At 48.7% G+C, this 20,452-nt stretch overlaps 1 protein-coding gene across 2 annotated transcripts; it reads left to right on the forward strand.

The window, feature by feature from the left end:
• Positions 1 to 396: 396 nt before the first annotated feature.
• On the forward strand, positions 397 to 19,756 carry LOC114229894 (antizyme inhibitor 2-like). Of its 2 annotated transcripts, XM_054721382.1 has the most exons (10): positions 397 to 453; positions 8,232 to 8,415; positions 9,000 to 9,173; positions 9,659 to 9,831; positions 10,786 to 10,920; positions 12,115 to 12,280; positions 12,762 to 12,909; positions 16,509 to 16,609; positions 17,476 to 17,693; positions 19,433 to 19,756. In XM_054721382.1, exons 1-10 carry the CDS (start codon positions 431 to 433, stop codon positions 19,503 to 19,505), a joined length of 1,395 nt encoding a protein of 464 aa, XP_054577357.1. In that variant the 5' UTR covers positions 397 to 430; the 3' UTR covers positions 19,506 to 19,756. The 2 variants fall into 2 exon arrangements, with proteins under 2 accessions (XP_054577357.1, XP_054577358.1); XM_054721383.1 differs by lacking the exon at positions 8,232 to 8,415 and having other exon boundaries at positions 406 to 453.
• Positions 19,757 to 20,452: the final 696 nt, after the last annotated feature.

The raw sequence follows: 20,452 nt of genomic DNA on the forward strand, positions 1-20,452 counted from the left end.
CTTGAGCAGATCATTTGTCCTGTTTTGACTTCAATTTCCTCATCCACAAAATGGGGACAAGTCCTTCTTGGGGTGAAACCGGGAGAGCACACTCTGCTCCACGGGCGGCCTCAGGCAGGAGGGAGTGGGATGGTGCCTCTGTCTCCAGCCCCCTTGCAGGGTCACTTCAGGTAACGGAGTCACTGCACAAGGGCACTCATGGGCCCCAGCCTGAGGGTGTTCCTGTTCTGCTGCCTGTCAAAGGAGCCTAAAGCATTTCCTGGTCTGTGACCAGGACTCACGTTGTCACCTGGGGCATGTTTTATAACTTCCGAGGTGCAGAGGTGGTCACCAGGACAGTAAAATCTAAACGCATTGGGCTTACGGGAGAGCTAGGTAGGGTCCTGTGAGCCTGTCTGCAGACTTCCGAAGAGCCACCAGGGGCAAGAGGATGTGTGAAGAGAACAAAGCTCTGTAAGCCATCTATGACTACCTTTAGCCTTTAAGTTTTAAGACTTTCAAATCTGAACGCTGCCTGGTATGGTTAAGGTTCATTAAAGACAGACTCCTGAGCACCTGCGCTTCCCCTTAGTTTTGCCCCAGAAGCCATCGCTTTAAACTGTCAGGGTCCCTGTGGTGTTTACCTCATATTTCCAGATAACAAGTCTGTGGTGCTATTTCACGACTTACTGCTTTCAATAGGAACTTTAGTTCTTTTATATCTCTCTATTCAGTCTTTCCTATATAGTTTATCACAATTTCGGTTATATCTGTTGTCACTGCTTACTGTGTTATGAAATATTTTTCTTGTCCTTGCCTATTATTTTGAAAGGCACCGGCTATACCTGGAGTCACCTGTTGTGTTAAGCAGATCAGATGGGGCCTCAGTAGGCGGAACTCCTGTTGTTGTCCTAGAGAGCCCAGGGCCCACGAGCCACACTGTCCATCCCTGCAGACCTGGCCATTCTAATTCCACCAGAGCCCTGCTGTCCACTACGGTAACCGCATCACATCTGTGGGGACTGCTGTTACTTGGCCTCTATGATGCTCCAGGACCTCATCTCATCTTTCCCAGTGAAAACAGAGCGTCCATTTCAAGGGCAGGATTTCCCTCTTTATCTCTGGCTGACACGGTGCTTTTTGAAGACGCCGATGTTCCCTTCACTGATGTGATTCTCAATACAATTCTCAGTCTTTGGAGAAGCTGTGTTCTCTGACCTTCATGGTTAGGTGGTGAGCGAGCTGTTTGAATATTCTTTCTAAATCTCTGGGTTCCTTCCTCTAGATGTCGAGGGAATTTATGGCATTTATTTATCCATGCCGCCACTGAGTTCAGGTTCAGGTGATGGACTGAACAAACATTTAGAACCACTTCCAGATGTTTGAGCTCCTGCCTAGAGGTCAGAATATGGGTAAGAACTCATGAATAATTTGGTCTGATCTTAAATGATGTTCCTCCTTTCCAGGCCTAACACCTCACAGTTCATTCCCACACAGATTCTATGGGTTTTCTTCATGTGAAGTAGCTAAAACCTTTAGATTATATTGGCATATCAGTTTTCCTTCCTAGAGTCTGACTTGGTAATTGGGGTGCTCTGGGGGTTTTGTTAAAGACCCTGAGGCAGGCGGGGGGGGGTGGTCTATGAAGAGAGGGACTATTGCTTGTACCCTGGACAAGTTTATGATAGGGATCTTTAAACAGTGGGGAATGGCCTCGTCAACCAGGACTGAAGGTTACTTATGCTGACAAGGGATTCATAATGGGTCTGTGGGTTTAAGATACTCTGAGACTTCTAAATCTTCCCATATGTCTTTATTACAATTCTTAGGATGCTGTCTTTCAAAGTCAATCCTTCAACTTTCATATGAGATCAGAGGCCTGATATAACTATGTAATTTCAGTAAGTGTACAGCTATGTGACTATATATACTATATATATGTGAATATAGCATATATATATACATATATATATGTATGCATGTATGTATATGTAAAAAGATGAAGATTACATATATAAGATATAGATGAAGATTATAAGCTATAGAACACTTGCAGCACCCAGAGGCTCCCTCACACCCTCTCCCAGTCACTGGCAGCTACTCAGAGGTCTTGACTCTTCTGAATACTGTCAGCATAGATTACTTTTCTTGTGTTTGAATTTCATATCAATGGAGTCTTAAAGTATGTATGTATGTGTCATTATTTTGGGCCTGGCTTTTTTGTTCAACATTAGGTATGTGAGATTCACTCTTTTTTTTTTTTTTAGGTCTTTTTTCATTGCTATGTAGTATTCCATGAAATAGACATGAATTTATTTATCAATTGTATGGTTGATGGACTTCTGGATTATGTCCAATTGGGAATATTGCAAATAGACTTGCTGTGAACATGTCTTTGGTGGATATATTTTTGTTGGGTGTACTTACTTCTCTGGGTATGAACTCAGAGGGGAATTGCTGAGTCATAGGGTAGGTGTATGTTTAGCTTAAGTAAATACTGCCAAAGAGGTTCTGCAGTAGTCTTGGCAGAAGGAATGGGAGTTCCAGCTGCTCTACATCTTCCTAAGCACTTGGCATTGCCAGCCTCTTTCATCTTAGCCATGCTAGCAAGGATGAGTGGCATATCATGATGGACTTATTTTGCATTTCTCTGATGACTAATGATGTTTACTATTGCTTCATGTGCTTGTTGGTCATTTGATATCTTTTGTTTGTGGGGTGTGTGTGTGTGTGTGAAGTAAGGCTGTAGTTTAACCAGCATTATAATGTGACAACTTATATTCTTAAGCTTTGATTTTAGTTTTAGTTATTGGCTTCTGTATCTCTTCAACTGCAAGAGGTAAGGGATTCCTCATAGTTCAGTCATAGATAGTTCCTGGTTCTCTGATCATGTGTTATGCCAATAAATGATGACTCTGAGCTTATTCTTTTATTCCTCTAAATTCTCTCTTACATTTAGATGTCACTCCACCCCAATACATGTTTTTTGTGCCATTCTATGTCAGCAAACATTTGATCCCCAAAGCCTGATTTTCTAGATCAGATTATTCCAGATGACAACAGGTAATAATTATAATAACTACTATTTCACCACGACCCACATGCTGCTGCAGTCCCTTTTATAACCAGCTGATCCTCATGCAGGCAAATAAATCTGATAGAACCCAGGTCACATCCTCACACAGCCTGGCTACAAAGAAGTCTGGGAAGGTCCATTTTTTGCTTGCCCATGGCAGAGGGGAGGGATTGGAGTAGGGAGGTGTTCATAGATGGTGGGCAGCCACAAGACAGGACAAATATCAATTGTGCGGTCCATATTTTAGTTTTTAAGGCAAAAAGTTTACAAATTGCTGGTGTAGATGATCTCTAAGTTCCTTATAATGCTAAGATCATTATTATCATAAGCTAGTTAAATGAGTTCTTTTAAAAAAATCTTTATTGTCAAGAGTATTACATAGGTCTCCCTTTTTTTCCTCATTAGCCCCTCCACCCTGTTCCCACCCTGCCCCAGGCTTTTACCACCCTATTGTTTGTGTCCTCAGGTAATGCCTATATGCATATAAGTTTTTTTTAGTTACCTCTTCCCACCCCCTTTCCCCGTTTCCTGATGGGATTCATTTGTCTATTCCATGTTTCCATACCTCTGGTTCTATTTTATTCATCAGTTTATTTTGTTCATTAGATTTCTTGTTCATTTATTTTAATTTAATTTATTTATTTAAAAATATTTTTTATTGATTTCAGAGAGGAAGGGAGAGGGGGGAGAGAGAGAGAGAGAGACAGAGAGAGAGAGAGAGAGAGAGAGAGAGAGAGAGAGAGAGAGAGAAACATCAACCATGAGAGAATCATTGATTGGCTGCCTCCTGCATGCCCCCTTCTGGGGATCGAACCCGCAACCTGGGCATGTGCCCTTGACCAGAATCAAACTGGGACCCTTCAGTTTGTAGGCTGATGCTCTATCCACTGAGCCAAACCAGCTAGAGCAATATTTTAATTTTTAGATCCAATTGTTGGTAGATATGTATTTATAGCCATTTTATTGTTCATATTTTCATCTCTTTTCTTTTCTTGTCCTCCTCCTCTTCTTGTTCCTCCTCCTCCTCCTTCTCCTCTTCCGCCTCCTCCTCCTCCTCCTCCTCCTCCTTTTTTTCCTCTTCCTTCTTCTTCTTTTTCTTAAAGAAGACCTTTCAACATTTCATGTAATACTCGTTTGACGGTGATGAGTTCCTTTAGCTTTTTCTTATCTGTGAAGCTCTTTATCTGACCTTCAATTCTAAATGACAGCTTTGCTGGGTAGAGTAATCTTGGTTGTAGGTCCTTGCTATTCATCACTTTGAATACTTCTTGCTGCTCCCTTTTGGCCTGCAACATATCTGTTGAGAAATCAGCTGATAGTCGTATGGGTGCTTCCTAGTAAGTAAGTAACTGTTTTTCTCTTGCTGCTTTTAAGATTCTCTCTTTGTCTTTAACCTTTGGCATTTTAATTATGATGTGTCTTGGTGTGGGCCTCTGCACTTCCTGGACTTATAAGTCTATTTTTTCACCAAGTAAGGGAAGTTTTCTGTCATTATTTCTTCAAATAGGTTTTCAATATATTGCTCTCACTCTTCTCCTTCTGGCACCTCCATGATGCAAATGTTGGTATGTTTAAAGTTGTCCCAGAGGCTCCTTACACCATCTTCATATTTTTTTTATCTTTACTTATTTTTGCTGTTCTGGTTGGGTGTTTTTTGCTTCTCCATAATCCAAATTGCTGATTTAATTCTTGGAATCCTCTACTCTACTGTTGATTCCCTGTAAATGATTCTTTTTTTTTAATTTCTTTATTGATTAAGGTGTCACATATTTGTCCTCATCCCCCCATTCCCATCCCCCACCCCTCACCACGGATGCCCCTACCCCCTTGTTGTCCTGCGCGACCTCATCCGGACCCAGGACCCAGCCTCACCCGGATGTAAATGATTCTTAATTTCAGTTCATGTGTCCTCCATATCTGACTAGTCCTTTTTTATGTCTTTAATGTTTTCACTAATTTCCTTGAAATTCTTACTAAGATCCTTGAAATTCTCACTAAGCCCCTTGAAGCTCTCATTAAGATCCTTGAGCATCCTTATAACCATTGTTTTGAACTCTGTATCTAGTAGTTTGCTTGCATCCATTTCATTTAGTTCTTTTTCTGGAGATTTCTTCTTTTCTTTCATTTGTGATGTGTTTTTTTTGTTTCCATATTTTGGCTGTTTCCCTGTGTTTGTTTCTATGATTAGGTAGAGCTGCTATGTCTCCTGGAATTGGTAGAATGGCCTTGTATAGTAGGTATCCTGTAGTTCCCAGTGGTTCAGCCTCCCCCATCACCTGAGCTGGGTACTCTAGGTGTGCCCCTTTGTGGGCTGTGTGTACTGTGTTGCTGTAGTTGAGCCTTGATTGCTGTTAGCATCGCTGGGAGGAATTGACCTCCAGGCCAATTAGCTGTGAGTTCCAGCTGTGACTACAGTGGAAGAGCTGCCATGCAGGAGACACTCCTATGGAGCGGGACTTGCTTTAGTGGGGCTTTGGTGCTCTGAGTCTGCCCCTTGAGTGTGTTGCTCATGGGTATGTAGAATTATAATCTGGCATGGTCTGAAGCTCTCTATTGGGTACACTGGTTCTGGGGCCCCTCTGGAGGTTCAAAGTCAGCCACTGCCTGTGCCCTGCCTGGGGCCACTTAGCCAGAGCTATAGAGTGATCAGCAGATGGCTGCTACTTGTATTGGGTTTAGAAGTACCTAGAAGAGGCCAAGCTGTGAAGCAAGGCAGGCCGATGCTAGTGCCGGACATGGGGCCTCTTACTGAGTGGTGTGGGGCTTGCTGACACCAGCTGCTGCTTGCTTGAGAGATTTTAAGGAGGTCTGAAGCCTGAGCCAGGACAGGCCATTCATATGGAAAAGACTCTGCAGACCCTTGGGTGGGGCTGCAAACTGGGTAGGGTTGCAAATTGGGTGGGGCAGGGTCTCAGGGAATCACCAGGGTAGAGTGAACAGTGTGAGCCAGATTGATGGAAACTCAGATAGGGCGCCTATCAGTCAGCTCTTTAGCAGGGGAGGCCTCAGCATAGGAACAATGACCCCTTCTAGCACTTTTGTAGAGGAGAAAGTTGTCCTGGAGTTCTTGTCCTGATGCCAGACAATTTAGTTACTCCCCATATGTCCCTGGATCCTTTCAAGCTGCTGCCCCAGCACTGGAGCTCAGAGGAAGTGAGTTCGAGTAATTCTGTGTGCCAGACCTTTAAGAGGAACTACCTGGATCTTCAACAGCCTCCATGTCACTCAGCTACAATCCCAGCTTGTCACAGGGAGATCTCATCACAGCACTGGAATCCTGGGCTGAGGGGACAGGCAATTCATATGGAAAAGGGACTGGGACCCTTTGTTCCTCATGGGAGGCATCTGCAGCCAAGATATCCCTCCCAATTAAACACACACCACACATGGGTGTCGGACCAGCCTGTTTCACGCCTCTACCCTTCCTACCAGTATTGATGTGCTTCTTTAAATCTCTAGTTGTAGGACTTCCATTCAGCCAGAGGACAGGCGGTCCTGAGTGATGGTTGTTCTGTATTTTAGTTGCAATTTTGATGTGGTTGTGAGAGGCAGCGAGTTCTGGCATTTACCTAGGCTGCCAACTTGGTTTTCTCTCTCAGTTTATTGAGTTCTTAACCAGTAATATGAAGGTGCTAGATATGAGATTTACATGCATTATCTCATGCATTCTATGTGATCCTAGTAAATAGATTCTATTATTATCCTGCCTCTCTGTGCCTTGGTTTCATAACCTGTAAGATAATTGCAACTATATCCATAAGGTTTTGTGAGTGTTAAATGGTTTCATACATGGCAGGGCACTTGGTAGTGAATAAGCACTAAATAATGACATTATATTCACCACCACCCTGACCAAAATCCTCCTAAAGCTAATTTGCATCCCCAAATGCTTTGTCGAGTTCAGGGGATGAACTGCCCCCTCCTCAAGCTGCCACACAGGTAGAAGGGCAGAGGGCCTGGGTTCTGTGTCCCTGAGATCTTTATCACCTCCCCATCCTGGCCTGGGCTGAACAGCCTGATGCTTGATCATGGGTTGACCAACAAGTCAGAGTAAGACCTCAGCCACCCATATGGAGAGAAATGGCAGTGAGAATGTGTGGGTGTGACTGGACACCAAGTGACTCAGAGGGCTCACTTTCCAATCAGAGTCTCCCAGCCAGCTATTTAAATGTGCAGGGAGGGCAGAGACAGCACTAAGAGAGAGGAGCTGGAGTCTGAGGTCAGGTTCCACTCCCAGCTCCACTCCAGCTTTGTTGATCTGTCAGAAGACCTCTGAGCCCACGGTGTTTCTATCTTGGAGGTGGGAAGGTGGGTGACTTGGTTTCAAGGGTCTTCTACTCTGATCATCGCTGGCTGACTTCACCCTGAGGGTCTCCTGTATGTGCCACCCACAGGGCTGGGAAGTTTTGGCTGAGTGGGTCGTGGTAGCCATGGTTTGGCGGGACAGCCTTCACAGGTACTTCACCTGGCCTGAGATCTGAGCTGAGTCTGCTCTTCCCAAAGAGATTTACCTGAAACCCAAGACACCATAGGTCCTGGTCCCCTGTGCTGGGCCTGAAGAAGCAGGTGATGATTGGCACCACATGTGTCTGGGGGTGGAGTAGGGCCCATGGGTGCAGCCCCAACTGCTGAAACAGAAGGACTGAGGCTGTAGGCGGCCCTCACTTCAGTCTCAGGGGTGGGGAGCCAGCAGCAGATGCAGTGGCTGCTTTAGGCAGCCCAGATCCCAGTCCCAGCTCAGCTACTGACCACTTGGTGACCGTGGGCAAGTCTTTTCCTCTCTCTGGGTGACTTGTCCACATGTGTAAAGTGGAATGTTGGGCTAGGTGATCCCCTGTAATCTTCAGCCCTATAATCTAAAGATCGTGGGCTCTGCACTTCTCTTTTCTGTGGGTCACATTTCTCATCTGTGAATGGGAACATGTGAGTGAAGGAGCCTGGAAGAGGATGCCAACCACCTAAGGTAAGGGGTCTTTTGAGCATCTCCCTTGATCCCAAACTAGGTCTCTGAAGCAGGCTGGGCCTGGCCAGTGGTCCATCCTAAAGATGAGAATGTTCACAAGGGCGCCATGGAGCTCTATGTGGCTGCATGGGAGCGCCGAGGACTTACTGGCCTAGGACCAGCAGTGTACTGGGAGGAGGAGGGAGGAGTGTCCTCAGAGCAAGGCCTTTCCAGGATGCTGGGAGTGTCCCTTGCAGAGGGCTCTGATGGACAGTCAGGGACGAGCACCACCCTCAAGGACTCTAAGGAGAAGGAAGGATGCCCGGGAAGCTCGGTCTTGAAGGATCTCATCCCCCTGGGGCCTGAGGAATCTGCCATGAAGGTGGTCTTGAAGAAGATCCGGGAGCTCTCTGATTCGGTGAGGGGAGAGGAGGGTGGGGAGGGCAAGGTCATGGAGTGGGGAGTGGAGAGGGTGGGTCTCAGTCCCTACTTAGGCGGGGACAACATAAGCCTTTCTGTTTGTGTTTTATGAGGCAGTTTACTAGGTCTTACTGAATAGCTGTGTCCCTGGGTGGCAGGGGATAGTTCTCCTGACCCCTTCTAGTCCCCCACCAGCTCCTGGGAATTCACCCTGTGCCAAGCGATCCGGGTGAGGGTTGGAGAGTCCTGGCGCCCATTTGGTCTGTAAAGCTTGTTGCCCTCTTGTCTTCCTGTAGTAGGAGTGAGAAGATCAAGGCTCAAATCCTACCATTGCCATGTAGTTGCTGTTGACCTTGACAAAAAGATTCATATTGTAGTGCACCTGAAACCTCTATAATTTTTTAACCAGTGTCACCCCAATGTATTCAAGAGAAAGGAAAACAATTAAAAGACATTTTAGAGCCGTAGTTTCCTCTTTTCCTAACTGGGAACACAGTAGTACTTGCTGCATGGAGACACTGTGAGGACTCAATGAAATGACACAATGCCCAGCCTTTCTTGCCTCTCTCTCCGCCTTGGCAGGACCAACGGGACCCCTTCATGGTGGCCGACCTGGGTGTGTTGGCCAGCCGCCATCAGGCCTTCTGCCAGGCCCTGCCAAGGGTCTCGCCCTTCTATGCGGTGAAGTGTAACAGCAGCCCCTGGGTGCTGCGTGTCCTGGCCGCCCTGGGCACCGGCTTCGACTGTGCCAGCCAGGTGAGCCTGGGCCCACTGCCAGTTGCCTCATTCCTAGGCCTGACATTCGTGGGGAAAAAAGCTCATTTGCAGGAGTCCAGAAGTGGGACAGCAGCCCATGAACAGTGGCTGATGTGTGTGGTGCCCAGTTGTTTGTGAAAGAATGAATGAATGAACTAGGAGTGGTCCACCCTCCTCTGGTCTAGGTGACGAGGGCAGTGAGCCTGAGCTAAGGAGTGAAGGAAACACGCGCTTTAAACCACAGACCCTGTTCTGTCCTGGCCCAGCCATTTCACTGGAGCCTATGTTTCTTGGTCTTTAAAATGGGTTCAACTCTATGTTCCTTAGAGCAGTCTAGAAGCTTAAATAGCACAATATGTGCCCAGCGCTGGGCCAGATGCACAGTAGGGGCTCAGTAGGGGACAGCCCCTCATGCCCGTGGTTCCTGTGCCCAAAAAGCAGGGCAGCAGGGAGGCAGCCCTTTACTCCGGCTTTGCCCCTGGCAGGTGGAGCTGGAGCAGGTGCTGGGCCTGGGCGTGGCCCCCTCACGCATCATCTATGCCCACCCCTGCAAGCCCATCTCCCACCTGCAGTATGCTGCCCGCCAAGGGGTGCAGCTCCTGACCTTCGACAGTGAGGAGGAGCTGACCAAGGTGGCCCAGCACCACCCTGGGGCCAGGTGAGACCAGCAGGGCTGCAGGCAGGTGGGGACAGGGAGGAAGTTCTGGCAACTGCCTTGGGCCTCAGCGAGGAGATGAAGGCTGTTCTGTGGTGACTAGGAGACGCCCATCAGCAACTGACAAGAATGTGGGTCGGGTGTCCCCGTGCCTCCCCGGTGCCCACTCGTGTCAAATAAAGGTTCCCTGTGTCTGCAGAGACGCTGGCAGAGCCTGGCATTAGGAGGTCTGGAGTCAGCAACCTCGTGGAAAAAGCACTCACATAGGATTCAGGAAGAACAGGGCTCACATTTCTGACTCACTTGTCATATCTGTGCTCCTGGGAAAGTTATTTACCGTCTGTGATCCTGTGACAGGAGGTCTGCTGAAGGGATGCTTATAATTTTACTTGAGGCCTGGTGCATGAAATTCATGCAGGGGGGGTGTCCCTCAGACCGGCCTGCACCCTTTCCAATCTTGGACCCCTCGGGGGACATCCCTCTCCCAATTCTGGACCACTGGCTCCTAACCGCTTGCCTGCCTGCCTGCCTGATCGCCCCTTACTGCCTCTGCCTGCTGGCCTGATCACCCCTAATTGCCCTCCCCTGCCGGCCTGATAGCCCCCTAACTGCCCTCCCCTGCTGGCCTAATCACCCCCTAACTGCTCTCCCCTGCCGGCCTGATCACCACTAACCACCTCTGCCTTGTCCCTTGCCACCGTGGCTTTGTCTGGAAAATATATGATCTAATTAGCATATTACCCTTTTATTAGTATATATCCTTTCCCTGCTTTTTCTTGTCTGGGCAGAAGTATGTAAGTAGTGGTCTGTTCCCTCCCTGGACCTCCAGGGCTGGACAGTCCAGAGGACCGAGGCAGGGTGGAGGGAGGGTAGAGGGAGTTTGGGTGGGGGCAGAAAAGCATCCAGGCCTGGGTTCATGTGTCTAAGAATGCCTGTCACCCTCACACCCCCTCCCAGGCTGGTCCTCCGACTGTGGACTGAGGACAGCAAGAGCACATTCCCTCTGAGCGCCAAGTTTGGGGCCAGCCTGGAGCTGTGTGGACACTTGCTCAAGTCCGCCCGAGACCTAGGCCTGGCTGTGGTGGGAGCCAGGTAAGAGCACGCACTTTCTCTCCTGCGAGGCAGGGCTCCTGGTCCCCACGCCTGTCCCCGGCCTCTGACTCCCCGGGGGCCCTCGGGTCTGGTGGCTCCGTGTGGTCCTCAGAAGAGGAGGTGGATGTCAGCTGCTGGGAGGGTGGGGCAAGCAAGGCACTGGCCTTGGGTGCAACGTTTAACGGGATGCCGAAAACTTTGTACTCGAGATAAATAATGTTTTAACACAGTATTTAAAAAATTAATGCAGAAAAAATCCATGATGAGAGAATATCAAATTCTAAATCAAAACAGGATTGGCATTTCTGATTTTCCTTTTGCTTCTGGGTCCAATTACTCTTTACTAATCTTGTCTTTATTTAAAGTTTCTGTTTGTTTGTTTTTTAATATAGTTTTATTGATTTCAGAAAGGAAGGAAGAGGGGGAGAGAGAGAGAAACATCCATGATGAGAGAGAATCATGGATTGGCTGCTTCCTGAAAGTCCCCCACTGGGGATCCAGCCCACAACCTGGGCATGTGCCCTTGACTGGAATTGAACCTCGGACCTTTCAGTTCACAGGCCAACACTCTATCTTCTGAGCCAAACTGGCTAGGGCTAAAGTTTTTGTATTTTATTCATCATGGCTATTTTTGCATCAGTGCTTTCTATCCCTTGATGGGGTGTGTGCAGGAGGCAACCAAATTGAGATCTCTCTGTCTCTCACTGGCTCTTCCTCTCTAACATATATATGTGTATTGCATGGAGGTTACTGATGTTGATTGCTCAGTGCTTTGGTGCCCCCTTGAATGTTGCACCTGAGGAGCATCCTCCCTCACCTCACCCTACCTGCCCCTGATCATCCTCTGCCCTCCCAGGTGGGTGGTTTGAGATTTGGGGTTCAGATCGCATGCATCCCAAGGAGGAGAAGAAACAAAGACTTTGGGAGGGGTGCCTAAGAGAAGTGAAGGCATACAACCACGAGAGCCCCAACTCACGGACTGTCATGTTTTGTGTGTCTCTGGTGTCCCCATGTGCACAGCCAAGGCTGTGGTTTCTGTGGGTGCCCACGAGTCCATGTAGTCACACGTGTCCCTGTGTCTGTGTCCGTCTGGTTCACATTGTGCCTGTGTGGCTGTTTCTGAATGTGACCCTCCTCCTGCTGACGCTTGCGTTTCCTCGTGTGTTTCCGCCCCGTCACTGCACCTGCACTCAGCTTCCACGTGGGCTCGGGCTGCCAGGACCCCCACAGCTTCGCACAGGCCATCGCCGACTGCCGGCGCGTGTTCGAGATGGGCCGTGGGGTCGGGCATGACATGAGCCTCCTGGACATTGGAGGGGGCTTCCCCGGAGTGGAGGGCTCTGAGCCAGAGTTTGAGGAGGTAAGAGGGGAGGAGGAGAGGGCGTCTGGGGGTTCCAGCCTGGGTTCATTGCACAGAGTGTGTGTTAGTGTACAGGGAGCTCTTGGAACTCAGGCATGTGGCTGCATGTAGCTGGGCTTTGTGTTGGTTGAGAGGTCTGTGACTCTACATGCGTATGTCTGCATGTGCATGTGGTCCTGTGCCTTCTTTAGACGTGTTGGTTACCGTCAGATAGAGGTGCACTTACTGTGTCCCCCACACCCAGGGGACAGTCCCCCTTTGCTGATCACGTATTGATTTCAATGTTTCCGAGTCAGACCTCATGGTGCTGCAGCCTGGTCACTAGGCTTGTGCCCTCGGGCTCCTCCCCTCTGGGCCACAGTGTTACCTGTTTCCTCCCCTGCTCAAGGGGGTGCTGACACCTTCCCACAGAGCTGTCAGGGGAATGAAGAGAGAAGACGCAGGGAAAGACCCCGCATAGGAACTGGGTCTGTCCCCACAGATGGCGAGAGTGATCAATGCTGCCCTGGCCCAGGACTTCCCCGAGGGAGCCGGCATTGAAGTCATTGCGGAGCCCGGCCGCTTCTACGCGGCATCTGTCTGTGTGGCCGCTGTCAACATCATCGCCAAGAAGGCTGTGCTGCAGCCTGGTGGGTGGGCCCGGACTGGGCAGGGAGCGCTCTGTCCAGGGGTCCCCAGGCCTTGGGGGCAGGAGGAACAGAGGGTCTGAGTTCCACCCTGGGTTCCTCATTCGGGGGAAACATGCTGTGATTTAGCTACAGGGTAGAACCTGTTAGTAACATTTTTGTGTTGTTCTCAGATAGGCTGGAGGGAGGCATTGGGGGTCTGTTCCCCTGTGTCTGGAGGGGAAGTCTGAGGGCACAGCCTCCACTCCCGGTGTGCATCTTATTGTTTCCAAGCGAGCATTTTCTAACAGGTGCGGAGTTTTATAACAAAAAATATAGTCAGTAAATACTAATTTTACAACAAATACATGAAGGACATATTGTCGGTATCATGGCCTGGAGGTTAAGGGTGACATTTGTAGGGTAACAGTAAATGATATTGAGGTCACCATCTCAGGAGAGTTTTTGATTGTTTGTTATGTCGGGGATGGAGTCGGGTGGGGTTGCTGTCCTCACAAAGGGACTAAGTAGAAACTCAAGTTCATGTTGAGCTACAATAGACTCACCCTCTGGGTTAGTGCCCTTTACTCTGAAATTTTATGACCATCATATAACTGTTTCTAAATAATTTTATTTTATTTTTAAAATATATTTTTATTGATTTCAGAGAGGAAGGGAGAGGGAGAGAGGGAGACAGAAACATCAGTGATGAGGGAGAATCACTGACTGGCTGACTCCTGCACATCCCACACTGGGGATCGAGTTTGCAACTTGGGCATGTGCCCTGACCAGGAATCGAACCATGACTTCCTGGTCATCGGTTCATGCTCAGCCACTGAGCCATGCTAGCTGGGCTCTAATTCATTTTAACCTGTTTCCTTATCCTTTGGACAAATGCCCTACCCACACCTTTGTAAACCTAAAGGCACGTGGGTCCACTAATTTCATTTCCTCACAAAGCGTCTCATTAGAGAATATTGTGATTTGGGGATATGATTTCAGCCATCATTTAACAAAGGCCAGAGGTATACATATTATGGCTTACTATGTCTTCACAATAGCATGAGCTGCCAGTGATTAAGGATCTATTATGTGAGAAACTATTGTTTTACCCAATTTCTGCTCAGCCCTCCTGTGAGGCAGTTTGGGGTCATTCCCATTTTACAGGCAGAGATCTTGAGGCTCAGAGAGAGGAAGTGATTGTCCGAGGCAGCAAAGCTAGTTCGTGCACAGCGGCGCCAGGTCTGTCCGACTGAGAGGCTGGTGCCCTTGTATTTGCAGACATGCCAGCAGAGCGGAGTGCCAGCCTCAGGGCTGCCATGACTAACCCATGACCATCTGGTTTAGGGACAAGTGGGGCTGTGGGCGCAGGAGGCAGGGTCAGTGCTGGCAGCTGAGAGAGAGCGGAGGACAGGAGTGGCTCACACCAGGGAGAAGAAGATGGGGGTGGGAGGGAGCCTTGGAGAGAAAACCAAATAATCAGAAATATCTGGGCATCTAAATGCTCAAGAGGTTGGCATGGCCCCAGTGCCCACGGAAACCAGTGGAAAGATTAAGGAAATCATTGTCTAAGGACGGACCAGGAGTGGTTGTTCAGAAACTGGCTGGTAGTATTCATGTCCTAGGACCTGGGGCTGTAGGTGAGCATCAGCTCAATGTACATCGGAGTGTGATGGAGCTGGGGAGAAGCCGCCATGTACTCATGAGGCATCAACAGAGGCAGAGTATTTAGAGGAAAGGTGACAAAATTGCTGCTCTCTGACTGTGAGAGCCGGGCAATGTTTAAGATGTAGCTGGGATCTGCTTTAATCAGATAACAGGAGACATACAGACACAGAAATGACTGCCTTCAATAAGAAGATTTTACTCATAGTTCCCTGGATTGAGGAGTCATGGCAGGCACCCTGGGCCACAGGGGGAAGCATCGGGTAGGTCAGGAGGCAGGAGAAGGGGCTGGCAGTGGTGAGAGGCTTCACTTTGTTTCGCTGGTGGTCTTGATCCGGCGTTTAATAGGGCTCAGGAAACCTGGAGGAGGGGCTGTGCGTAAATTAAATAAGAGTCCAGAGATGAAACATAATTTTGAAAGGCATTTGGGGAGTCAGAGAAGACTTAGCTAAAAGGAACTAAGTTCTCCTTGTCTCAGGACCCCTTGCTTTTTATTTTTATTTTATTTTTTTAAAAAAATATTTTTATTGATTTTTTACAGAGAGGAAGGGAGAAGGATAGAGAGTTAGAAATATTGATGAGAGAGAAGCATCCATCAGCTGCCTCCTGCACACCTCCCTACTGGGGATGTGCCCACAACCAAGGTACATGCCCCTGACTGGAATCGAACCTGGGACCTTTCAGTCCACAGGCCTACGCTCTATCCACTGAGCCAAACCAGTTAGGGCCCCTTGCTTTTTATTAACACAAATTGTCCTAAGGCAAGGTGGAGATATACAAATCAAAGGTTAGGGTTAGGTACAGAATCCATTGTCAGATTGGAGAATTACCCCCAGCCGTTCAGGTGTTTGGCCAGGAGGAGGCAATAACATGTAGGTTAAGATGCCCTGAGCTGTCTGGCAGCAAGCAATCATGCTTTTCAGGTTTGGGGAAATGCCTTTAGTCATTCCCAACAGGCAATAACATATGTGACTCAGCCCTTGTTGAGTCCCCAAGTTCCATCAACCTTTCAATGAAACTCTTGCAATTATGACATGCTGGAATTGGCTTCTAGCAACTTTGGTTTTCCAGGGAAGGCATGAAGGAGGCAGGCAAAACTAAGTAGGCAGGTTCGGGGTTGGCTACTTTGAGTAATTTCCATGGGCTGTGGGCTGTAAGGACAGCCCCTAATTGCCTGGTCCCTGGCCCCAGGATAGTTAGCGGAGGGTAGTGGTTCACCCTGTGAGAGCTTAATCAAGCAGGGGCTTGGCAGGTGCAGACCCTGGTCTGGCTGGTCCGCATGTGCAGGTGCCCTTGCAGGGCTGTGTCTTCCTGCCTAGGAAGTAGGCAGCCCTGGCAGGAATGGTGTCTCCAGGGTCAGCAAGGCCCCAGATGCCAGAGCATCAAGATAAAGAAAAGAGAAAATATGAGTTACCCCAGCGGCCCTTTGAGGAGGGAAATGGACCAATTAGCACACCCCTAACAGCACCCTTAGGGCATCATGTCATAAAAAGGCATTTTGCTCTGGGTTTTGCCTCACACTGTAAGTTCAGGGAACCTGGTCAAGGTGAGGACAGAGGACCTGGGTCCTGACCTGGGGATGAATCCCAGCCCTGCCACATTGTCCTGTAACTTCTGGCAAGAGTCAGGTTCCTCAACTGTACAGTAGTGTTTCATGTCCCTACTCAGAGTATCATTAGGAGAATGAAATAATTTGATTTTTGTAGACAGGTTGGAAAAATTTCTGGGCCCTTGCTCATGGCTACTTACGTTATTCTTAGTGGCAGTAGCAGCCCCAGCACTGTGATGGGGTGCAGGTGGGGCAGAGGAGCAGTGGGAATCTAGAGAACAGGGGATCTGGGAAGGGTTATCCAGTGCTGGGCAGAGGGTCTGGGCCGGTCCTAAGGGTGCTGGACTCAGTGCTGATGGTCATTGGTGAGACCTGGCTGAGCACAGTCCTGTCCTCTCCCCTCTCCCAGGAGGCCACCGGAAACTGCTGTACTATCTCAATGACGGCCACTATGGCAGCTTTCGCGTCTTCCACAGGGAGCGTTTCCCCAGGATGCCAATTGTGGTGAAGGTAAGGAGGCCCAGACCCTGATAGCACTGAGATCGGACCTCTTCCCTGTGAGGCAGGGATCCCTCTGGGAGGTGCAGAGCACAGGGACTTAGATTACACATGGCGTTGCATTGTCATACCATGTGCGTGTGCAAGGATGTGCACAGGCATGCTGTTTGTATTTGCATGTGAACTTCCGTGTGTGTGCATTTTTGTGTATGAGCATGATGACTGACACCTATGCAGGTAGGTGGTGGACAGGTACATAGTCCTGTGTGGGTGTGTGCACACATCTGTTTGCCTCTGGGTTTCCATGTGATCTCTCTGTATGCACTGTGTGTGTGTGTGTGTGTGTGTGTGTGGTGTGTGTGTGTGTGTTACCAGAATCCTTGAATGTTGGGGATGCAGAACTCCTAGGAAATGGAGGTTCTCCAACTTGCATCACAGTAGACTCATCTGGGAAGCTTCCAAATATGCCGATGCCTAGGCAAAGGCCCAGACGATTGAAATCAGGCCTCTCATGGGTTGATATGTGGCATCAATCCTTTGTTAAACCTCCTCCAATGTGACTCCAATGTGCAGCTGAGTTTGACCCAGTATTTTGAGTGATTAATGACTAAAATCTTTTGCTTTTATAGATGGGAAACAGAGGCCACCTGTGTGTCTGGCCTTGAGAATTGGCAGGGCTAGAATGTACCACTTGAGCGCATATAAGCTCCATGAGGGCCGGGTCAAGAGCAGTGCCTGGCACATAGGGACTGGTTGGTGTGAGTGACTGCCAGTGTCCTTGCTGTGCCTGGGGGTGCTCTGTTGGTTGAGGGCATGGGATGGGAGGGTGGGTGGGGGCAGGAGCTCTTCTCTGATCACCCACCCCTGTGTCCCTGCAGGAGCTCTGCTCGAAGCCGCCCCTCTTCCCCTGCATCCTTTATGGTCCCACGTGCGATGCCTTTGACACGTTCTTCAACGAGGAGGTGCAGCTGCCCGAGCTGGACGTGGGTGACTGGCTCATCTTCCCCTCCATGGGCGCCTATAGTTCAGTCATGAGCTCCACCTTCAATGGCTTCCTGCCTGCCTCCATCTGCTACATCATGGGACCTGAGCTCAGGTATCTGAGGAGAGCTCAGGATCTGAACTTGGCACAGGGAGCTGATGGCTAAGATCTGGGTTCCCATGGTCCAGGAAATACCATACTCCCCGACTGGCCCCAGAAAAGATCCAACTGACATACACTGCCTATGGTGTGACCCGTTACACCCATTACCCATATAAGTCCAAGGCAGGCCACCTGGGCAGCTGTGACAGCTCTGATGTTTAGACACTTCTGTGAACACAAGTTGACATTTTTAAGGACCCTGTAACCCTTAATTCTTGGCCAAGTCCCCACTCTACTCTGACCACTTGTGGCTGTTCCCTGCTTCCCTCATTTGAAGTCACTTCCCTACCAGCCTCAGGCTCCCTCACAGGCTCTGCCCAAGGGGCTCCTGTTAGCCCAATCTAGGGTTCACTCCCCGAGGTGATGGGGGCTTCTAGAACACCCCTTTACTGATACAACCTTTCCACAGGAGCCTGCTGCAGACAGCGCCTTAAGCTGGGACATGGCAGAATGGAAGGGTTCCAAACACTTAGTGCGCCCACCTGGGAAAGCTTGGGGCGGAGGTGGGGGTTGGGGGGAGGGGAAGAATAACGTCGGAAGCAGAGGTTTGGTTGCCTCTGAAATTATGAGGCAACTTTTCAGGTTCAAAATCACTTTTTCCCCCCAATGTTGGCCTGAAACACAGGCAAGCCCTTCTGGGCAGACGACTCCACCCTTGTGCTTCTCACCCCCTGAGCCCTGCAGAAACTTGTATTATTGTAATACATTCCCGCTGAAGGCCATAGCCTGGAGTGTGAAGCAACCTGCCTTGGCCAGTACCTTGAGATTCTTTCAACCCTCCTTTTATTTAAAAATATGTATTTTTTAAAAATTGACTTTTAGAGAGAGGAAGGGAAGGGGAGAGAGACAAACATCAGTGTGAGAGAGGTACATCAATTGGCTATCTTCTGCATGCCCCTTACTGGGGATCAAGTCAGTCCACAACCCAGGCATGTGCCCTGACCAGGAATGGAACCAGCAACCTTTCGGTGCTCTGGAAAATGCCCAACCAACTGAGCCACACTGGCCAGGATTCATCCCTCCTTTTATCCAGTTAGTGACCCCTGTGTTGTTCCAGAAATGTTCATGTGAACTATAGGCACCCATTCTAGTGCCAAGAACACCGGCTCTGGAGTCAGACCTGTAGCGAATCCAGGCTCCACCACAAACTGGCAGTGTGGTCAGAGCCTCAGTTTCTCCATCAATGGCATGAGAATGATATTAGTTACTACCCTCCTGGCATGGCTGTTGAGGGGATTAAGTCAGATAATGCAAAGCCTCATTCAGGTCAGTTCATGTCCAGAACCCTGCCTCAGGTTGGCCTTGATCCTGGACCTTTCCTACACAGAGACCACTCCCTTCCCCCTTGGTCTGGGCATCCTCAGGGAGCATGTATTGCATCTAGCCATACAGGTATTGGGCCAGGCATGTGGGTGACTGTCCTGGCGTTGGCCTTAAGAAATCCCCAGTTTGAAAGTTGGGAGGACAAGGAATGGGAATATCCAACTCCAAAATAAGACAGGTACTACTGTGCGTCTCCCACGTTTAGAAACAATATTTGAGAAGTTCTGAGCTGAGAAAAGAAAACGTGTCCTACAGGCAAGGACATTGGCAGAGGTAGGGGCAGTGGGTCCCAGAGGCCAAAGCCACTCACCTCCTGTGTCCCTGTATCCTTTTTAAGCTTCACCTGATGTGACTTCTCCAATCCTCAGCTCCTGCAAATGGTCCTCGTCATCCACTATAGTCAGCCCCACCAATCTCACTGCCGCCTCCACACTCAGCTAAGACCAGGAGTATTCTCCAGCATCCTTGTGCTAAAGACATCTCAGGCCCAGACATCTGAGGAGAAAGGATGGGCTGCAGATGCCGCCCAAGGAAGCCAGAGGGCTCCAGCAGCCTTCAGATCCTGTGTTACTCATTCCTCTACTCCAAGATTCTGAAATTGGGGCTAGAAACAACCACACTTATCCCCTCAGAGGTGTCTGGAAGAGCAAATATGAGTCGGTTTTAGGTAAAAATAAAGTTACATTCATATGCAAGAATTGCTGGAGTGTTTTGTGCTCTGCTCTATAGGTGTTGCCCTGTGGCATTTTGGATATCAACGCATCTACCCATTCATTCATGAATCCATTCATCCATCCATTGATCATTCATCAGTTTTTCCATCCTTTCATCCATTGATCCATCTGTCTATCCATCCATCTATCCATCCATCCATCCATCCATCCATCCATCCATCCTCTGACCATTAATTGATCCATTCATCCAACTGTGCATCCATCCATAAAATAAAATGTGAGGGCCTAGTCTGTGATGGTGTTATTCTAGGCAAGGTTATACATGATGAATAAGATGGGCAGAACCTATCCTCATGGAGCTTACCTTCCATTGGAAAAATCAGAGCAGGAGCAAACATATAAATGATAAAATAAAGTGGAAGCAACAAGTATTGTAAAGAAAAATTAAAGCAGGGCAAAGGTATATGGAAGGATAGAGGATGGTGCATTTTTTTAAAAACATGTTTTCATTGATTTTAAAGAGTGAGGAAGGGAGAGGTAGAGAAAGAGAGAGAAACATCCACATCAATCAGTTGCCTACAGTATGGGATTGAACCTGAGACCTGGATATGTGCCCTGACTGGGAATTGAACATGGGACTCTTTGGTGGATGGGGTGATGCTCCAAACCAAGTGTGCAACACCAGCCAGGGTGAGGATGGTGCTATTTTAGGTA

This window comes from Eptesicus fuscus, chromosome 9 (genome assembly GCF_027574615.1).
Source record: "Eptesicus fuscus isolate TK198812 chromosome 9, DD_ASM_mEF_20220401, whole genome shotgun sequence".
Lineage (NCBI taxonomy): Eukaryota > Metazoa > Chordata > Mammalia > Chiroptera > Vespertilionidae > Eptesicus > Eptesicus fuscus.

What these genes read in the sequence shown, in the direction of transcription:
- LOC114229894 (XM_054721382.1), top strand. Translation starts at nt 431, where the DNA reads ATGTGTGAAGAGAACAAAGCTCT. An exon ending in TCCGGGAGCTCTCTGATTCG is followed by an intron (nt 8,416 to 8,999) that starts GTGAGGGGAGAG and finishes CCGCCTTGGCAG; the next exon opens with GACCAACGGGACCCCTTCAT. An exon ending in GAAGGCTGTGCTGCAGCCTG is followed by an intron (nt 12,910 to 16,508) that starts GTGGGTGGGCCC and finishes CCCCTCTCCCAG; the next exon opens with GAGGCCACCGGAAACTGCTG.